The sequence below is a fragment of the Thrips palmi genome, unplaced genomic scaffold, assembly GCF_012932325.1.
Source record: "Thrips palmi isolate BJ-2018 unplaced genomic scaffold, TpBJ-2018v1 HiC_scaffold_2, whole genome shotgun sequence".
NCBI lineage: Eukaryota > Metazoa > Arthropoda > Insecta > Thysanoptera > Thripidae > Thrips > Thrips palmi.
In genome coordinates this window covers 2,271,065-2,290,009 of record NW_023144629.1, presented here as the reverse complement: position 1 = coordinate 2,290,009, position 18,945 = coordinate 2,271,065, and the positions used below count along the sequence as shown (strand labels likewise).

The 18,945-nt window shown below is 49.5% G+C and overlaps 5 protein-coding genes across 8 annotated transcripts in view; 4 read left to right on the top strand and 1 right to left on the bottom strand.

The window, feature by feature from the left end:
* The first annotated feature begins 78 nt into the window (after positions 1–78).
* LOC117647610 (ATPase WRNIP1-like) lies at positions 79–2,592 on the top strand. Its single transcript, XM_034389457.1, has 9 exons — positions 79–456; positions 609–824; positions 911–1,105; positions 1,179–1,435; positions 1,518–1,674; positions 1,755–1,938; positions 2,015–2,129; positions 2,213–2,343; positions 2,433–2,592. The coding sequence occupies exons 1-9, from the start codon at positions 244–246 to the stop codon at positions 2,528–2,530; spliced, it is 1,566 nt and encodes a 521-aa protein (XP_034245348.1). The 5' UTR covers positions 79–243; the 3' UTR covers positions 2,531–2,592.
* Positions 2,593–2,620: 28 nt separating this feature from the next.
* LOC117647608 (putative pre-mRNA-splicing factor ATP-dependent RNA helicase PRP1) lies at positions 2,621–7,481 on the bottom strand. Its single transcript, XM_034389455.1, has 10 exons — positions 7,293–7,481; positions 6,731–6,847; positions 6,139–6,658; positions 5,876–6,052; positions 5,277–5,790; positions 4,991–5,182; positions 4,377–4,499; positions 4,101–4,291; positions 3,854–4,016; positions 2,621–3,776 (listed from the first exon to the last, which is right to left on the bottom strand). Exons 1-10 carry the CDS (start codon positions 7,343–7,345, stop codon positions 3,649–3,651), a joined length of 2,178 nt encoding a protein of 725 aa, XP_034245346.1. The 5' UTR covers positions 7,346–7,481; the 3' UTR covers positions 2,621–3,648.
* A 27-nt stretch (positions 7,482–7,508) lies between these two features.
* Positions 7,509–9,502, top strand: LOC117647611 (nucleoporin Nup43). The gene is made up of 8 exons (XM_034389458.1): positions 7,509–7,745; positions 7,948–8,058; positions 8,142–8,275; positions 8,366–8,487; positions 8,569–8,717; positions 8,802–8,937; positions 9,020–9,151; positions 9,239–9,502. The coding sequence occupies exons 1-8, from the start codon at positions 7,632–7,634 to the stop codon at positions 9,430–9,432; spliced, it is 1,092 nt and encodes a 363-aa protein (XP_034245349.1). The 5' UTR covers positions 7,509–7,631; the 3' UTR covers positions 9,433–9,502.
* A 65-nt stretch (positions 9,503–9,567) lies between these two features.
* Positions 9,568–11,578, top strand: LOC117647612 (cysteine and histidine-rich domain-containing protein). The gene is made up of 6 exons (XM_034389459.1): positions 9,568–9,942; positions 10,051–10,157; positions 10,239–10,523; positions 10,611–10,784; positions 10,860–11,045; positions 11,129–11,578. The coding sequence occupies exons 1-6, from the start codon at positions 9,870–9,872 to the stop codon at positions 11,330–11,332; spliced, it is 1,029 nt and encodes a 342-aa protein (XP_034245350.1). The 5' UTR covers positions 9,568–9,869; the 3' UTR covers positions 11,333–11,578.
* A 328-nt stretch (positions 11,579–11,906) lies between these two features.
* Positions 11,907–18,945, top strand: part of LOC117647606 (segmentation protein cap'n'collar) — a 64,989-nt gene continuing 57,950 nt past the window's right edge. Inside the window, exon 1 of one of the 4 annotated variants that reach the window (XM_034389449.1) lies at positions 11,907–12,083. In XM_034389449.1, coding sequence (XP_034245340.1) covers positions 12,081–12,083 — 3 coding nt within the window. In that variant the 5' untranslated portion in view covers positions 11,907–12,080. Of the gene's footprint in view, positions 12,084–12,852; positions 14,022–14,738; positions 14,842–18,945 lie in introns of those variants that run through there. The other 3 variants (XM_034389444.1, XM_034389447.1, XM_034389445.1) reach the window with 3 other exon arrangements.

The following is an 18,945-nucleotide window of genomic DNA, read 5'->3' as shown; positions in this document are numbered from 1 at the left end:
ATAATATTTTTTATTAACAGGAAATTGATGGAGGCTCGAACCTTGTCAGGTCCGATTCAGCCCTAGGTTTTTAATTGTTGGCTTCGTTCGATGAAGAGTTGGCTGTGATGGCAACAGTGGCAGGCGGCAATCGGTTTTGTTTTGAAAAACAAAGAACGTCATTTACTGCAAAAAGTGACGCTCACAACCTCAAAACTATCGTGGTTTTCCAATCCACTCGGCTCGTCTAAACTTCTTGTCATCATGAACACATCAAATGAAGTAGCAGCAGCAGCTTGTCCTGTGTGCTCCAAAGACTTTCCATTAAAGGAGATAGAAATCCACGTCAATAAGTGTTTGTTTTTAAACGCGCCCGAACCTGAATCACCGTCTTCCTCATCGAAACGTCCAAGTTTTTCAGTCGAAGAACCAAATCCGAAGAGGCTTAAAGTTGTCGAAAACAATGGCACTCCTCAGGTAAATTTATCCGTCCTAACGCAATATGAACAATTTCCATTGTCAAAGTGTTTGTTTATTTAAACAATTGCATTTGCAGACAACATTATATTTTTATCGTCATAGAGCAACATTGTTTTTCATGATTTCGTTCTTCAAAAATTTTGCTGTAGGTGCATAACTCAAAGACCGAAGAAGTTTCACCCCATAATTCGAAGAAGGCTTCCATAACATCTGGCATACCACTTGCTGAACAGGTGAGACCAGAATGTTTAGACGAGTATGTTGGACAGGATCATGTGCTTGGAGGCGACAAAATATTACGTATGCTTCTTGACAAACATGACATTCCAAGTATGATTCTGTGGGGGCCTCCAGGATGTGGCAAGGTGAGTTTTCTGGTTTATAATTGAGTATCATGTTACTGCAAGATAAGCTTGTTCAGCATTTATCATGAGTACTACTATTTTGACAGACCACACTTGCTCATGTCATAGCTTCCCGGAGCAAGCTCCGTCAGGGAACAAGATTTGTCAAATTATCAGCTACAATGTCAGGGGTAAATGATGTCAAAGAGGTTGTAAAAATTGCCTCTAATGAGAAGCGTAATTTCAAACGTCGGACCATTCTCTTCATGGATGAGATTCACCGCTTCAACAAATTACAACAGGTAAGTTTTACAGCACTAAAATATTGTTTCTCTGGGTAGAAGAAAAGTTCATCAATCATTTTTCCTTTGGCAGGATATATTTCTTCCCCATGTTGAAAATGGTACAATTATATTAATTGGGGCCACTACAGAAAATCCCTCCTTCAGTCTGAACTCGGCCCTTCTCAGTCGCTGCAAAGTGTTTGTTTTAGAGAAACTGCAGTCAGAAAATTTATTCTTAATTTTGAAAAGGGCATTGAATGCCCTTGGGTGCAGCATTGTTGCTGGAGAAGATGACAGTACCCACTCCTCTGATGATGACAGCTCTGAAGAGGAAAACTGTGCTAAGAGGTAACTAAGCATGTTTATCTACAATTCTACTATTTTTCTTGTCTTGTGTTATAACTACTGTACTAATTTTTTAAAATTTTAGATGGTCCATCGAAAGGAAATCTGTTCAGTGGTTGGCTGATATGTGTGATGGGGATGCTAGAAATGCTCTTAACAGTCTTCAGATGGCTTTGCAGGCCAAAATTAATGATGATGGAGAAAGCCATATCTCCTTAGGGGATATTCAGGAAGGGATTAAGGTGTGTAGCATTTTCTTCCTTTGTTTTATTTTAGATTTCTTATTGTTTTAAATTCTTCTAATACCCTTTTTTTTTACCAGAGGTCTCACCTTTTGTATGACAAAAAAGGAGATGAACACTACAATATTATATCTGCGGTGCACAAATCCATAAGAGCGTCTGATGCAAATGCTGCTCTCTACTGGGTTACAAGGATGCTTGAAGGAGGTGAAGATCCTGTGTTTGTTGGACGCCGTCTTGTGAGAGCAGCTGCAGAGGACATTGGTTTGGAAATTTATTTTTTGTTGATTTTGACTTAATGTATTGCATAACTAATCAAACTTCTAAATTCAAATCGCAGGTTTGGCGGACCCATCAGCACTTCCCATGGCAGTGGCGGCCATGCAGGGCTGCCAATTGCTGGGAATGCCCGAGTGTGATGTCATTTTGGCTCAGTGCGCTGTTTATCTCGCAAGGTAAATCCCTAATGATGCCTGTCATGGACTTGGCTTCTTACAAAGCATCAAAGAATTATGGTTGAGACTTGGAAACATTGCAGGGCCCCGAAGTCCCAGGAGGTGTACCGAGCTCTGCTCGCAGCAAAGCAAACTATATCCAATCAGAAGGGACCCCAACCAGGTGTTCCACTTCACCTTCGCAATGCAACTAGCAAGTTGGCTAAGGAATTGAGTGAGTATTTTTCCTCCTTAATGTTTGATTAGTTCTAAAGTGAGTGATCCTTTATATCCTGTACTCTTCCTTTTACCGTTGTTCATCAGATTGGGGGAAAAACTACAACATGAGGCATAAAGACATTTCAGGTCTTACTTACATGCCAGAAGGTTTGGAAAATGTTGATTTCTTCCAAAGGCATTGAAACAACAGATATTTTTGTAATATCATGATTTAATCATTCTAATTAAAATGTTCAGCAGCGTTGATAAGTTAAATGATTAAACTAGTCAAGTAATTTTCTTGAGTACACATGTACACAATGTTTATTCTTTGTAATTAAAAATACATAGTGCACAGTGGTCAATCAATCACACCTTTAACACCTTAAATCAGACTAATGTGAAAAGTATTTCGAGGTCACAAAAGTTATGCATCAGTAGAAAATATATAAAACGGGTACAGAGCCAAAGGACTTTCCACAGAAACGCACTTACAAACTATTCAGCTTTCTCCAGCACTGAGGAAAATGAAACTTCGTCAATAATCATTTACAAAATCAATTGTTTAGTTCTAGCAAGCCTGGAATCTTAAAGGTGCTAAACTCCATCAAACCCATTGTGATATGGGAACAAGGCAGTATAGAATTTAAAAGGTAAAAAGAAAGAAAAACAATATTAAATAATTGACAGCACCTATTACACTTTGGCTAGAATCACAGGTGACACAGCAATGTCAATACCAGTTGAAATCTAGCTGAGAGATCTTATACTAGAGTATCCTGTAATACAACAAGTAATATACAGCGATTACATACATAAAAAAGCCATTTCATTGAATATTTTTTGAATTAGAAATTGCGCTTGTAGGTAAAGCAAGAACAAAAAAATACTAGAGCCCAAAAATATAATGTCGGATAAAAAATAAAGTTGTCAGGCTATCTAACCTCAGTAATAATTAGAAGAAAAAGAAAACAAACTTGAATTATTACATGTTTGGTAAATTCGTTTATTGAAGTGGAATGAAATATTCTAAAAAATAGACAGGAATAGACACTAATGCTACTTTAGCAGCAGTTAGGTGGCCACCCTAGTACCAAACAAATTAGCCAAAACTATGTGATATATTGTGACACTAGTGCGAGAAAGACAATTAGGTGACAAATGTGTTGGTTCCAATTTCAACACTTTGGCAATTTTTCCAAACTTCCTCTACTGGGGTGTAAGCCATAATTTTGTGGCTGAAGGAACTTCTCAACTAGAAACTCTAGTCCTTGTTACAGAAAACAACTCCTGCAATGATAGCCAGCAACAGTTAAGGACATTAAAATCCTTCTTGGTACTGTCTTGATTCCAATTTGGTCTGTAGAATTTCTAGTTGCCGTTTAGCTTCACATTGAGGGAAGTTATTCAAGTCATAATACTGAGGAGCTATTTTCAAAAGCCATTCAGCTGAAAACACAAGAAAAAGATATAGAGACAATGTTTTCAAGAGTACGTCATCAAAATGAAATAAAATCAGAACTCACGTTTTATGTCTGACACAGTTCGAATGTAATTCTTTGTGGTTAATACAAATTCATTGTATATCACCCAGTCAGGCTTATGGTCTAGACATGTTGAAGGATGCAACTGGACCACTTGATTATCCTTGATTGTTAAATAATGACCTGTTCTCTCCAAATGTGCAACCTGCCAGGCAAAAAAAATTAAGATGCTACTATGACACATGTCTCAAAATTTAAGGAAAAGAAAAACAACCACTAGTACCAGTACCTGCATGAAGAAGCCTGTCACAAGTGCTTTGCGGATATTTATATAATAATCCTTGGATGTGAACTCAGTAGAGGTACGTTTTAGACTAAATCGGTCCATTATTCTTGAAAGCTGTTGTCTCACATTGTCACCAGACTTCATGGAGCGGTAATTCACAAAATTGTCATAGCACCAGGAAACATCTTCTTGATCTTATAGAACAAACCAAAAGCAGAGTGAAAGCATAATGAAAGCAAAGAACATTAACACTAGAAAAAGATTTAACAATATACATACTCTGTTTGAATGCGTGGTAGACATTGAGAAGTGTCAGGTGGTCTCCATCAATGTGAGCGAATCTCATCTTGGCATCGTCTGCTTGCTTCCTTCCATCATTTGGTCGCATGAAACACTGTGGGACTAAACAGCAGGCAGAGCAGGGGTGGAGGCCAGACGGGCGGCCCACATCCGACATTTAGTAGGGGGACCACATCTCTCCGGACGATACTCTGTGACCAGGCAGCTGCCATATCAGCTTTCATTCTTTGACTTGACTCAAAATTGATAATTCAATGCAAAAACAGTTTTTACTTGAGTATTTTTTAAAAAAGAGTTCTTTCAACCATGCACCTCAGATGGTAACCAAAAGAGGGTGGGAAATCAGAAAAGATTACTGAATATGGCAGTTGCAGACAAGACTAATATTGCTGGTCATATCAAATTGCTTCATAATAAAAATGACCATTCAGAAAAAAAATATTCCGAGTCAAACAAAGTAGGGGAGTGACATATATAGACACTACTTCAAACTTTAAATTTGATGATTAGGTAATGTACAAGTGCAAAATGAACATGACTCATGCCAAATAAACTTAAGATAAATAATAAAATAATGTAAAAATGGTAAATACCCGACAGCATAGCTGTAATGGACAGAATTTCATTGGAGCAGTTATGATTGCATGAGGCAATCAACATTTTGGCAAGTTGAGGATCTAGGGGGAATTCTGCCATGACTGCTCCAAGATCTGTTAGGTTTCCATCGTCATCAAGGGCTTCCAAGTAGTTAAGCAGCTCAAGGGCCCTCATCAAAGTTTCTGGCGCTAATTAGCAGAAACAAAAAACAATAATAATAAATCATTTTAACCAAAATCCAATGTTGAAGATTTAGGAAGATAGAACATGACATGGTCTTACCTGGTGGATCCATGAAGTCAAAATGTACCAAGTCGTCAATACCAAGCTTCTTTAACTGGAGGACGACAGAGCCCAAATTTGATCTTAAAATTTCAGGGTATGTGTTGTCCTGCATCTCTGTCTTGTAGGCCTTTTCAGTGTACAGCCGGAAGCATTTTCCGGGCCTGGTTCGGCCGGCACGCCCAGCCCTCTGCTGGGCCGAGGCCTTGCTGATGGGCGACACCAATAGAGATTCAACACGGATGCGGGGATTATAGACCTTTTGCTTGGCAAACCCGGGATCTATCACGAAAACGACTCCATCGATGGTCAACGATGTTTCAGCAATGTTGGTAGACACCACAACTTTTCTTCCAACAGCACCATTAGCCTTGGCTGGAGGAGCGGCTTCAAAAATACGCTGTTGCTGCGCAGGGGGTAATGTGGAGTACAGAGGAATGCATTTTAACTCCCCAACCTCTGGTCCTAAATTATCCATATCCCGCTTAATTCGTTTGCAAGCTTCTTCAATTTCCTGCAACCAAAATAAAAGATGATTTTAAAGAATCGGAAAGAGAGAAACATAGAAATATGGTGCAACTAATAATATAACAGCCTACCTCTTGGCCAGTTAAAAAGAGCAGAACATCTCCTGCAATTTCTTCACACATGTGAATTTGAATAACTGTCCTTATAGCCGCTTCCAGGTAGTCCCTTTCAGGTTCAGGTGTGTAGAATATCTCTACAGGATGAGTTCGGCCAGGTACATTCATCAGGGGAGCATTGTCAAAGTAACCCTAGAGAAAGAAGTAATCACTAATTAAAGAAAAGCACTCATGTTAAGAAACGCACAACATTTAGACAAAAATCAAGTTTGCCATACCTGAAACTTGCCAGCATCAAGTGTGGCAGACATAATAACCAACTTCAGGTCTGACCTTTGCTTAGTCACCTCCTTCAACACACCCATTAGGATATCTGTTGCCAAGGTTCTTTCATGGGCTTCGTCAAGTAATATTACTTGGTAGTTTTCCAACATTGGGTCTGACATTCCCTCCCTCAGCAACATACCATCTGTCATGTACTTGAGAACTGTTTTTGCACTAGAGCAGTCTTCAAAACGGATGGAATATCCAACTTCTTGTCCTAATGCCACATCCATTTCTTCCGACACTCGCTGGGCGACTGACATGGCTGCCACTCGTCGTGGTTGGGTGCAAGCAACACCCTTCTTTCCGAGTGTAAGAGCATACTCAACACACCACTGGGGTATTTGGGTTGTTTTTCCAGATCCCGTTTCACCAACAAGCACAATACTCTGATGATTAGCAAGCAAGTTCATGAATTCCTCCCTGTACTCAAACACAGGGAGCTGAATGCGCTTCCGGTGCAGTTCATGATACCTATAACATGAAGCAAAGCTTGTTAGGAGTAATTCTCATCAAAGTACCGAGCAATTGACGGAGGATTCTTACTTTGGCGTATAAGGTAGGCCTGTGAATAGATTGATCCCTGGAGTCTTCTGGAGAGTGACTGAGCCTGAAGCGACTGGCAGTGCAGGTATTGCTGGTGCACCTGTAGCACCACCGGCTCTGAAAGCAATGAATTGCAGCATGTAATGAACAAATGCCTCAAAGAGCTACAAGACATTGCAACGACAGGCTACAGGTCCACAATAATCCCAGCAGAAAGGAGACACGGTGGACCCGAATTGGATAGCAATGATTCAATGTACTGAAACCATTGCGCGCACAAAATTTGCGAGCTGAACAGGGGTTGGCAGAAACATAAACAAAGATCACGTTTTCAAGGCAACCGCGAGGTTAAGACGCTCATACAAACACACAACACACAGAGGCAGTTATTGCGCGAGCCATGACAAGAAAATTGGACAACAGTAAGCGCAAGCCTGCGAACTCGTAGCTATCGTCGATATTTTAATGTAACGTGGTATTCGTTTACTTCGCGAAAACATGGTTCGCCGCCTAAAAATGTGTGACAAGACGACGCGAGTGCGAATCCCAAAAGAGTTCTTACTTTGACTTCTTGGTGATGTACGGGTCGATTACTTCTATCCGACGCTTCGACATGACTGCAGCGGTCACCGTCCAACACAAAACTGGGAAAAGACACTCAAATGAAAAGCTTAAAACATCAAGTCAACAGTTCACAATAAACTCGTGAAGATGGAGTCTGGCGTGGTGCTGAGCAGAGAACCAAACAGGAAATTCCCTAACCAGAGGTTCGGATATGAGAAACTCCGCAGAACGTTGTAAAAACGCGGAGTGTCGCGCCAAGTGCCGGGTTTCAAAACGTAAACAGAAGCCTTGAACCTCGGATTAACAGCAGTGCAGTTGTGCAGCCAAATATTTCAGAATGGATGACCGAGTGCAGGGCACCTTTATTTCTGAAAAAGTCTCCAAAGTTCGGTGGAAGCCGGAGAACGGATACGAGTCTCACCATTTCGTCACTGGGAGTTGGGATAACGAGGTTAGTTCTCCCTTACATCATGTCATTTCTTAGTACTTCGATTTTTTTCGTTCATGACGTCTCTTGATTTCCTAACCAGGTAGCAAGTTTTTATAGCCGTGACATTTATTTCTCTGTTTTATCGATTTTTGACGTCGTAACGCATGAAATGGATACCACCCAGTCAAACGCATGTCTCACTCATGTCAATTTTTACTTGCAGAATTTAAATAAAGTGACACTGTGGTCTTGCCCCATTGATGGGATTGAAGAAAAGGATGATCCATCTCTTATATGTTCTTCACCTACTGATGGAGATGTCACAGAGCTCAAAGTAAATCATATTATGATCCTGTAGTTATGGTACTATGTTAAGATGTTTAACTTAATTATTTTATAACTATTTTTTCCATCTAGTTTGTCCAGAACAATGACTTCTTGGTGTCAACATCATCAGGTACTGTCCAGCTAATGACAATCGTGGATGTGGGGGATGCAGCCAACACTGTTCTGAAACCAACTATGTCATGGCGGAAGCTTCATTCATTTAAGTACGATTATCTCAATCATTTGTGAGGTGGACTGACCTTCTGTCTCTGCTGTAAAACAAGTGCAGATTAACAGACGTGAATTGTTTTCAGAACCGGAGAACTGGGCGCTTGCACTGGATTTGCCACCTATTTAGGTGATGTTGCGACTGTTGGAGAAAACGGTAGCATTGTGTCGCTAAATCTCGAAAAGAGACAACCTTTGAGAATCATTGGTATGCTGATTTTTTAATGAACTGCATTGTTTTTTAGAATTCAATTGGTTAAATGTCATCTCTTATTTCTGTTTTGTTTAGAATCTGCTGACAGTTGCTCCCTGAGGTGCATCCTCTATTTGCGCCACAGTGAAATTTTGACCGGAAATTTGAGGGGTCAAATGAAAAAATGGGACCTGCGTATAGCTGACGACAAGTCCATTCTTACCTTCATGCTGTCTGGAGATCAGGTGAGGCCATAAAATTGGAGTTTCTAATTTGATTTTTTATTTTTTCGGCCATCTTTGTGTTAATTTTGCTCTTTAAAATTCTAGTTGGGAGCCACTTGCATCACACAGCACCCAACACAGCAGCATACAATCCTTGTTGGGGGGGAGGATGGCTCCATAACTGTCTGGGATCTTCGACAAACCTCTTACGCAGTCCCACTTGCTGCTCATTCAGGCCTTGGTAAGTAACTAGTAATTTTGTCATTGAATGCACAGATTATGAATTGAGCTAAAGTTTAATGTTGATTGTTATTCTCCTCCAGTCAGTGAAATGACATTCCATCCCGATCGACCAGATCACCTTTTCTCTTGTTCATCAAATGGTGAATCCTGGCACTGGGATACCAGCAGTGTGTCACGATCCACAAGGCCTGGCCAGAACATGTCATGGACAGGTAAGAGCATCGTGTCCTGTTGTATAGGGGGAAAAAATAGCAATTAAATACAGGATTGTTTCATAATCTGTTTTTGCTGTGTTGTAGGTATTGATCCTCTTCAAAACGAAAATCCGTGGCTCAACACTGATGCTGTTAAACATCGTCTTAATGTCGTCCCATTAATGCCGACTTTACATAAAGGAGTTAATTCTGTGGATGTAAATAAAGATAAAGTAGTTGTTGGATGTGATAACGAGGCAGTTTATGTAATTTCTGATGTTTTAAACTCTAGAATGTAATTGAATGGGTGGAAATGTTGTCTTCTTTAATTGATTCTTATATGGTATGAATAAAATTTTGCTCTACTTAGTTCTTCTGTTTGAAGTTCCCTCGCTTCCCAGCTTCCTTCCCCTTCTCTTCTCCGTCTGTGTGTGGACAAGTATGAAAAGTTCAGCACCGGTCCGCGCAGTGTTCTGCGATTCCACATGTGTTTTTAAATGTATGTGCTACTGTCACTCGAAATCGATCGGAACCATTCATTCCTGAATTACAAGTGACTGGCCTTCTAAATTTACAAAGTTGCTTCCATCAGTTTGTTCGGCCTCGGAGTGGCGATAATCAGTGCGCTCTGTAGGGTGCTGCTGCTCGAGCGCCCTTCTCTGTGGTACTTTCTAGAAGCGTTTGAATGGTGTGCTGGTTATCCTCAGAGACACAGTAGTAGAGAAATATTTTGAAAATGCCACAAGAACTCCTCTTCTGCTACAACGTGGGCTGCGGTCAGAAGTATAACCCTGACGAAAACAAGGAAGGTCTGTGTAAAACCTGAGTTAACCTACCACATGTCTCAGTGAAAGATCACTTCTTTTAGAACTAACTTGCCTTTCTATCTATTCATTGTGTTTTATTTTCCTGTTCAGACTCTTGCACCCATCACCCTGGTCAACCTGTCTTTCATGATGCATACAAAGGCTGGGGGTGTTGCAACAAGAAGACAACCGACTTTACGGAATTCCTCAACATTCGAGTGAGTCCTCTCTGCATTGTAGTTTTATTTCTCGTTGGTTCTGGGCAGTGTATTAACCGTTTTTGATTTTCATTGCTGTAGGGTTGTACAAAATCCTTTCATAGCAATATTGCGCCTCCAGAACCGGAACGGCAAGTTGTTGATAAATCGACTAAGGATGAGGTGATTGTTGTTAAACCTCCGACGCAAACAAGTCTGGAGCGCCCCCCATTCGAGAGTCCTTTGACGGAGTTGAAGCCATCAATTGCTGCCTCCCTCAAGCAGCAAATCGAAGGCATTGTAAAATTGGGTTCCTCTGCCAATGAGATTCCAGGGGATGGCATACCTCCAATTGGAACATCGTGTAAAAATGGAGGTTGCAAAGTAGTGAGTAAATTCATCTATTGTTTATTTATAGTTTTTAACATTCCTTTTATCTCATTTTTAAAATGTAATTTTTGTTTTTTGTTCTAGTTATATGAAGGTGTTAGATCAATAGATGATCAATGCATTCACCACCCAGGATTTCCAGTTTTTCATGAAGGAATGAAATTTTGGAGCTGTTGTGTCAGGAGGACATCAGACTTCAATGTTTTCTTAGAACAAGCTGGATGTAGTACAGGGAAACATGTCTGGTTCAAAAAGCAGGTAAGTCCCATTTCCTGGCATTTTTTAAAAATGTTTAAATGGCTTAAATTTATACCTTTTTAAAATAAATTTCAGGACAAGTCTGGAGTTTCCTGCAGATATGATTGGCATCAGACAGGAAATTTTACTGTTGTCTCAGTATTTGCCAAAAAATATGATCCGGTCAAATCTGTAGTGAAAGTTAATCCTATCAGACTTGTGATTAATTTATATTTTCCTGAAACCGAAGACTGCTTCAATTTGGATGTGGAGTTAGGTGGAGTAAGTACCCTCTAGTGTGGCTCTGACAGTGTGGGCCCCCATGTTTGCTTTCTAACTGATTTTGAGGTTTTTTTTTTTTTTAGGTTGTTAATGTAGCTGAATGCAGTGCCCAGATGTTGGGTACTAAAGTTGAAGTGAAACTGAGAAAAGCTGAACCCGCTGCATGGAAGAACCTTTGCATATCTAGAGGAGTTGGCGACACTCAAAGCACACCAAGTAGCGAATCAAGCAGCAGTACTGCCACTCTCGAATCCCGGGTGGACGCTGTTGATTTAAGTGATCTGTGAATTTTGTATGGACGAACACCTACAGATGAACATCTCTAAATTATTGCCTTATAAATTTTTACTTCCTGTGCCTTATATATATCATAACGACGATTTTCTCTAACTTTTGTATTGTCTCTTTCATTGCTCATGCATGTTTAAAACATAGTGATTTTCTTTTTAATTTGTCCTTTGCTTTCTGTTCTCACTATACTGATTTAAGTACAAACGTCAGAGTGTAATAAATAAATATTTATCAAGCTTTAACCTATATTGATACATGCATGTTCCCGACTGCCGTTGTACCACACACGCGCGTGGACGGGGGCTTCTGTCGGGAATCGAACCCCGGCCCGCCGCGAGTGGGCCTTCCCTCGCGCGCTCTACCGGGCCGGCCCGCCACTGTCCACTGCGTCCCCGTCGGACTGCCGCCGTCGGACGACCCGGTTCGGTCCGTCTGTCTCTCTCGCACCCGCACGGACCCGTAGGGAGACCTGCCTCTCGTCTCGGAACGAGCCCGCTCGCCCCAGCCGCGCCCAGCTTCGCCCTCTCGGTCCAAAACAGCGGCGATGATAGCGCTGGCGCGGCCCCGCGACACAGTCGTCCATCTTCCATCTGAGCGACTCGCACGCGGCGTCGGCCGTCGGCACAGCGTCGCCTGAGCCCAAAGCCAAAGCCACAAGCTGGACACGCGGTGGCAGGCGATTGCCCCCTAAATCCGAGTCCCGAAAGCGCCATCGTCACTCGTCAGCGGTTTCCAGCGGGCAGCATGGTGAGTCACGGACGCGGAGCAGCCACTGGAAGGTTCCAGGCTGGCCGACGGCGAGGCGGCGCCGGCGAGGTCCCAGGGCTGCGGAGGGCTCATTGTGGCCGCACTGGTGACTTGAGCAGTGCCTCTCTTCGAATAGCATTTGCCTATCTGAGGCAGGGCCTTGGGGACACTTTGGCTACTTCGCCTGCGTCGCGTGGCGCCGGTCGGAACTCCGTGGAACTTTCCGGCTGGAATGTTGGCCCGGCCCGCACAAGCCGCACAGGCAGGCGGGATGTTTCCCTGGTGTTGGTTGCGTCACGCGTGCGGCGTGCGGCCTGCACTTGCCTCTGCACCGGCCACTGCACTTGCACTGCGCACGCAACGCGCTGCATCCCTCGCGTGCAGCGTCCGCATCGTAGGCTTTCGTTTCGAGACCCGAGACGCGATTCACAATAACAAACAATGATCCGGAGGCCTGCGCCTGTTGTTCGGTGGTTTGTGTGGGAGCGGGTGTGTCGTCAGCCGGTCAGCTGAGAGGGAGGTGCCTCCCCCTTCGGGACGCCGCTGGTCGCGCGTCTCTCTCGCACCCAGGCGCGTGCCGCTTGGGAGAGAGAGAGAGAGACTGACCGAGACGGCGGACGGGCGGGCGGGGGAAGGCGCGGCGCGAGTCGCGGAGTGCGCATGCGCGTGGCGTTGCCGCCGCCGCCGCGCCGCTTCCAGTCGCAACGCGACCGCCGCAGCCGCCGCCGCCACCGCGTCCGTTGCGAGCCCGCAGCGCAGCTCGTCCGCGTTCAAGCAGTGGTGCGGCTTGCCAGCCGTACCGTGCCCGCCCGTGCTGCGCCGCCGTGAGTTGCCATTTGGCTCCGTGCTGCCGGCGGCCCAGCCGCGACCGCTCTGTTTTGTCGCCCAGCAGACGATTCCCGTTGTCGACGTTATTTGCAGTGGCGTGCGTGTGAAGCAGAAGTGCGTCGGACTTCCCCGCGCTGAGGACGGCGTGCTGCACCCCGTGGGCGACGGCGGCGAGGTCGGAGTCCGTCGTCTTATCGCGAGGCGAGGACGCGGTGACAGAGCCTTCTAACCTCACTTTACCGGCTGACGGCCTGTCGGCAGGGCCCAGCGCGCTGTTTACCTACATTGCGCAAGGGACTTTAACAGTGTGGGACTCCTGGCGGCGGCCCCGGCACCTCGGCGTCGACGCCCCTTGCCCTGCCTGGTGGAACCCGGGCCGGCGGCACTTCGGGCCGGCGCGGTCCGAGTGATTCATCGGGACAAAGAGTGGTGCAAGAGGTCCTTTGTGTCCGGCAGGACATCGTCAGGACCACGTCAGGACTCCGGCAGGACCCTGGACACGCGGACCAGGACTCGCAGCAAGTGTCAGTGAAGTGCCAGTGTAGTGACAGTGCGGTGTCAGCGCCATGATCAAGTGGCAGTGAAATTCAAGTGATGTTTGTGGAGTGACAGTGATTGTGTACATCATGACAATGTGTTTCTAAGTGAATCGCTTCAAGCTAATCAGTGACCATGGCTTGGTGCAAGAAAGTGTGGCGAGAGGAGCTGCTCCAGTTGGCCCTCCTCCTCAGCCTGCTGGGTGTAGACAGGGACCTGTACCGGAGGAACTCGGAGTTCCACCCTGTGCGAATAGGCATTGACGATGTGGGTGGAGGTGTGCGATTTGAGAATGCGCAGTTTAACAACCCTTTCAACAACCGGATTGGACGGATGCATCCCAAGAGTCTGGATTCTGTGCTGCTGAATTATGAGAGGGACTTGATGGAAGATTTAAATGCCCTTGGGAGATACAACAGAATAGAGCCGCTAAACCACAACGTGACAGCTTATGTTTTGAATGTGGATGTGGGGAGCGTCAGGCTTGGAGCTCTCAGTTCTGCTGGAAACACAGAACCTGCTGATCCAGCACCAACTACAGCTTCTCCACCAGGATCGGAATTAACCCAAGAGGTAATACATCATTCTGTATTTATCGTAGTTTAAACCTTCTGTATTAGTCAGTCCGTAATCGTAGAGCCTGAGTATGCTGAATCGGACCTTTGCAGTCTGGTTACCACATTATTTTTATCTCTCTCTGACGGTATGCCATACGCCGTTTGGCCATTATCTACTGTCCTCGTTTCAATAAGAGAAAGGCATAAGAGAGGTCATTAACACTTTGCTGCACATTGCTTACTCTTATCAGGCTGTGAGATGAGCCGAACAGGGAATCTCCTTCCCCTTCGACGACCCAGCCAGAGTCGTTTCCCTCTCTGCCAGTCCAGATAGAAGGGCAGCCGCCTAACCCAGTTGCGGGTGTCCTCTGAGGTTAAAATCCAGGAAGCGCGGTCGGCAGTCGGGCGAGCATCCGGGGCAGGGCGCAGGGCGACGCAGGGCCGGGGAGGGCGGACAGGTAGGCAGGCAGTGTGACACTGTGACACCGTCGGGAGGTGGAGTTTGACCCGGCCCGGCGACGCGGCGCGGCGCGGCGGTGTTACCGTGTGCATTCAATGCAAATTCGGCAGTAAGGTGCGCGTACGGCGCGGGGCGCGCGGCCCGGGTACCCCCGCACCCCACCCGCCCCCCACTCGGGGCCCACTCGTCCTCGCCGGCGGGGTGCCGGGTGCCCCGGGCCGGGCCGGGCCCGGTGCCCGAGGCAACATGGCTGAATGTCTGGGCTGACAGTGTTCGGTTCGTCGCCATGCAGGCCGGCTGGGGCTGGGAGTTTATGGAGGTCTTCATTCGCAAGGACGACTTCAACTACCGATACTGGCGGACCACATGCTGGAGGGTAAGGAGCTCTCTGCCCTGCCCTCCCTCTGCCTCGCTGCCTTGGTGGGGTGGGTGGGGGTTGCGGACCGTGACGGGGTTGGGGTTGGGGTTGGCGGGTAGCTCGGCCAAGGCGCCATGGCGGACTCGGGCTGGCCGGCGCGGCCGGGCGCAGCTGTCGGACTTGGTCGTGGACGGGGTGAAGCTCGCGGTGAACACTGGAGGACTTCCCCCTCCCCTCCACCTGCCACCCACGTCCTTGGAAGGGGTGGGGGGTAATTGAAACACACTCGTCTAATGATGGTCCGTTCTAGGTCCGGCCGGCCGGCCAGGCAGCCCCAGCCTGTCGGGCCAAACGGCATTCAAGGTATTGAGTAAATCGGAGTGACGCGGAGTGACGCATGACGCGCACCACGCGCCGCGCTGCGTCGTTCCGAAGTCGTTCCGAAGTTCCGAATCGGCATTCGGCGTGGTTCGACTCGGCCGCCGCCCCGCGCTCCGCCACTCCGCACTCCACTGCGCGACTCGACTTGACATCGGCGTGCTAATGCCCCGGGGTCAAACTGTGACCGCCGCGCCGCCGCGCCCGTTTCGGTTTTTTGCGGCGGCAAGAACCGAGAAGCCAGCGAAGCCAGGCCGCTGCAGCGCTGCAGTCGCGGCGGCCTTTTCGAAATGGCAGTCAGTCCGTCGCCACGTGGGAGAAGAACCAATTGGAATGGAAGGAACACACGGCCGTATTTTTAGTCGGTTTTTTTTTCTTCAACCGTTTGATTGTTGGCCGTGCGTGTGTGACTGTGCGTGCAGTCCGGAGGGCGGGGCGGGGCGGGGCGGGGCGGGGCGGACCGCGGAGGCTGGAGGAAAGTCGCGCTGCAGTAATCGGCGGATGGCACGCCACGCCAGGCCACGCCAGGCCACGCCACCAAGTGCATGCGTTTAGCGGGTCGAAGTGGCTTCGTTTTCCTGGCGACTTGGCCGTCGCCGTCGCCGAGGTGCGGCCGGTGGCGCCGTTCTCTCTCGCACCCCTGCGGAACGCCCGAGAGCAGTCTGCCCCGGCTGCTGGACTCGCCGGACTCCAGCGTGCGGTGCGTGCCATGACGGCATCGCGGAGGGTAAGCGCCCCGCGAGAAAGTGCTCGCGCTGGCGCACGCGCGCGGCCGGGGCGGCGGCCTCGGCGAACTGAACTCGGGGCGCGCGGGGCAGAGCATCATCCCCCGGGACGACGGCGGCGTGCTCCGGGCCCGGCCGCCCCATGGGCCGCCCCGCGCGGCTCCCGGAGAAAGGCCAGGAATGCGGCGGCTCGGCGCGGCGGCCGTGGCGGGGCTCGGCGCGGTGCTAACCACGCCGTGTGAGCACGCCGATGGCGCACAGTGGGCCAGAAGACAGGTGGAGGCGGCCAAAACTCCAGACGCGTTTTGAGCTCCAGAGTCGCTAAATGGGACTCGAACTGAACGTGTGACCCCACCAATGGATTGCTCTCCGAACGAGGAATCCATTGGTGGGGTCACACGATCGGTTCGAGTCCTGTTCAGCGACTCTGGAGCTCAAAACGCGTCTGGAGTTTCGTCCGCCTCCACCGGTCTTCTGGCCCACTGTGGGCCCCAGGCCGGCCGCCGCACTTGACTTTCCCCCAAACAAACGCGGTCCGCGTTGCGCGCCGCGGTCCGCCAAGGGGAGGATCTTCACCTCGCTGTCGGCAAGGCGGGCTGGGCCGCGGCCAAACCGGCGGGGGCGTAACGCCCTGCCCGGCCGGCCGCCCCGCAACAGTGGCGCGCCGCTGCTTATCAAGCGCATTATGAGTCAGAGGTCGGACGGAGTGAATCAGCCGAGGAATAACGGAGAACGCGGGAGGAAGTTGACCGGGCCGTAAAAATACCTCAAGGGTTGCCATACGGCTGTCCCCGTGTTCCCACGCCGCCCCCGCCCCCCTTTTTCTATCGGTCGGGTCGGGTCGGCCCGGCGGCGTTGCATATTCAGCGTGTCGCCCTAGGGGGGCGTCCGGGAGCCACGTGTGGTGTGCAGCGCCATTCCCTCGGGGCGCGTCGGGTTCGCAGTGGAGCTGCCGGGGGGTTGGACACCTGCAACAGGGTGCGTTGAGTCGGGGTTCGCCCCTCGCGACCAAGGCGAGCCAAGCGCTCAACGCGAAGGCGCTGATCTCTGCGTGGGGCTGTCTACCCATTCATTTTTCAGTGTCGTTCTCGATTACGAATGTAGGAGCGCTGTGCGGTGTGCTGGGTGCCCTGGGGGCATGACATAGGGGAGGCCGCCGGCGTGATATCGACCCTTCAACCGTTGCTCAACGTTCGTGAAGCAAGTTCCAAAGCTTTTTTTGTCTTGTTGTTGCTGTTTTTAGCAGTGTGGCGTGTGTTCCCTGGCCCGCACCTGTTGCGCTAGGCTGGGCAGGGCCAGGCCGGTGGGCCGCTGCGCGCGCCTAGCGCCGCCTAGGGAGGGCCGCTCTAGCGCGCGCGTAAAAAAAACAACAACATGCAAATGAATGGAATCAAGAACAGTAGCGACAACACTTGTTTTCTCCCTTTCGGGTCTTTTTGTTTTCTAAAGGGGGAGAGAGAGAGAAACGGCACGGCGTTCGAGAAGGGCATGCACCTGCTACGCGTGGCGGCTTGCCTGGGCTTGCCTCTCATCGCGGTGTGCCATCCCCCCCTCCCCTTCCCCTCCCTCCTTCCTGGCCATGTTTTTGCGGCCGCGGGGCGCCGAAGGCTAACGTGCGGTTTCGTCGTTGAACGCTGAATCGCTGCAGACTGATTCCGAGAGTCGTTTTCGTCGCTGTCTCTATCGCCACTCGCGGGGCGTCCCCGTGCAGGTGCGAGAGAGACAGAGCGACCACCTCCGGAGCGAGTCTGCTGCGTGCACGGCGATACGGCCGCGTTGCTCGATGGCAGTGTGATGGCAGTACTGTACCTCTAGGGTCGCCTCGCTGCTCCGCTGCCAGGATTACCCAGGATTACCCCGTGCATCAAACCCCCCGCCCGCGCCATGGCCATTCACGTCGCCAGCGAGTACCATCCTGTGGACTTGTCCGGCCGTTGGATTCCCCCCCACTCCCCACCCCTGCTCGCCCCGACCCCTTGACTGACTCCGCGCAAAAATTTTTCTCGTCTCTGTCTCTCTTACACTCACGGGAGGTTCCGCGTGGGTGCGAGAGAGACGGAGCGTCGAAAACCGCTGTCCGGAGTCGGTCGCCGGTAGCTGAACTAGTGCAGCTTGGGGCTTATTACGTGCCTGGGCTTCTCTGCATACTCGCGCCGAGAGTCGCCTTCGTCGCTCTGTCTCTCTCGCACCCACGCGGGACGCGCCGTGAGTGCGAGAGAGACGGAAGGTGCTGCCGTCTCGGGGGCGGCGCTCTGCCCGGCCCGCTCGGCGTGCACGTGTGTGGCTTCGCTGTCAGCCCCGCTCGCAGTGCGCTGGGCGTGCGTCGTGCGTGCCCCTCTCTCTGGCGTTGGCAGTGCGCTACCAAATTTTGTTGCTCTCTTTTCACTCGTTTGATGTTGATTTAGACCCTGCGATCGCGGGATGAATGGCGGGACGCGTGCGGTACCTTACATCGCTCTGTCTCTCTCGCACTCGCGGGGCGTGCCGTGCGGGTGCGAGAGAGACAGAGCGCCGCGACACACGATGTGCGCGGAATCGGTCCGCTGCGGGTACACTGCGTCGCGGCCGCACGCTCGCCGCTTGCCCGTGTTCATTTGTTTTTCCACTGGCGGCGCTGGCCCGGCCGGGCTGGGCTCCGCGATCCGCGAGGCTCCGCGAAGTGGGGCGGGACGGGGCGGGGCCGGGCGGCGTCTTGGCAGAAGCACCGGCCCAGCGCCGACGGCCTGGCCCACGGCCTGGCCCACGGTGTGGCGTCCGCGTCCACGTCAAAGCAAATGGATGAAGCGAAGGTCCGCCCCGCCGGCCGGCAACTTCGCTAGGCAATGACCCCGGCCGCGAAAAAGGGCGACGGCCGCCGCCGGGAATCGAACCCGCAACCGCGCCCGCTTTGTCGCTGCGCTGCCCACAGTGTGGGAGACACGTGGCGCGCGCCGTGGTGACGACGTCCGTGACGGAGCGTGCGTTTACAGGTTATAGTTTGATCTTTTACGGCGTAGGCGACTCGAAATAGCGGCGCTTG

Bases quoted from the DNA above. Each gene is read 5' to 3' on its own strand.
- LOC117647611 (XM_034389458.1), top strand. From the start codon at position 7,632: ATGGATGACCGAGTGCAGGGCACCTTTATTTCTGAAAAAGTCTCCAAA. The intron at 7,746-7,947 runs GTTAGTTCTCCC...TTTTACTTGCAG, and splicing joins CTGGGAGTTGGGATAACGAG to AATTTAAATAAAGTGACACT. The intron at 9,152-9,238 runs GTAAGAGCATCG...GCTGTGTTGTAG, and splicing joins CCAGAACATGTCATGGACAG to GTATTGATCCTCTTCAAAAC.
- LOC117647608 (XM_034389455.1), bottom strand. From the start codon at position 7,345: ATGTCGAAGCGTCGGATAGAAGTAATCGACCCGTACATCACCAAGAAG. The intron at 6,053-6,138 runs GTATGGCAAACT...TTCTTTCTCTAG, and splicing joins TTGATGCTGGCAAGTTTCAG to GGTTACTTTGACAATGCTCC. The intron at 5,183-5,276 runs GTAAGACCATGT...TCTGCTAATTAG, and splicing joins TGACTTCATGGATCCACCAG to CGCCAGAAACTTTGATGAGG.
- LOC117647610 (XM_034389457.1), top strand. From the start codon at position 244: ATGAACACATCAAATGAAGTAGCAGCAGCAGCTTGTCCTGTGTGCTCC. The intron at 1,436-1,517 runs GTAACTAAGCAT...TTAAAATTTTAG, and splicing joins GAGGAAAACTGTGCTAAGAG to ATGGTCCATCGAAAGGAAAT. The intron at 1,675-1,754 runs GTGTGTAGCATT...TTTTTTTACCAG, and splicing joins ATATTCAGGAAGGGATTAAG to AGGTCTCACCTTTTGTATGA.
- LOC117647612 (XM_034389459.1), top strand. From the start codon at position 9,870: ATGCCACAAGAACTCCTCTTCTGCTACAACGTGGGCTGCGGTCAGAAG. The intron at 9,943-10,050 runs GTCTGTGTAAAA...TTTCCTGTTCAG, and splicing joins CCCTGACGAAAACAAGGAAG to ACTCTTGCACCCATCACCCT. The intron at 10,785-10,859 runs GTAAGTCCCATT...AATAAATTTCAG, and splicing joins ATGTCTGGTTCAAAAAGCAG to GACAAGTCTGGAGTTTCCTG.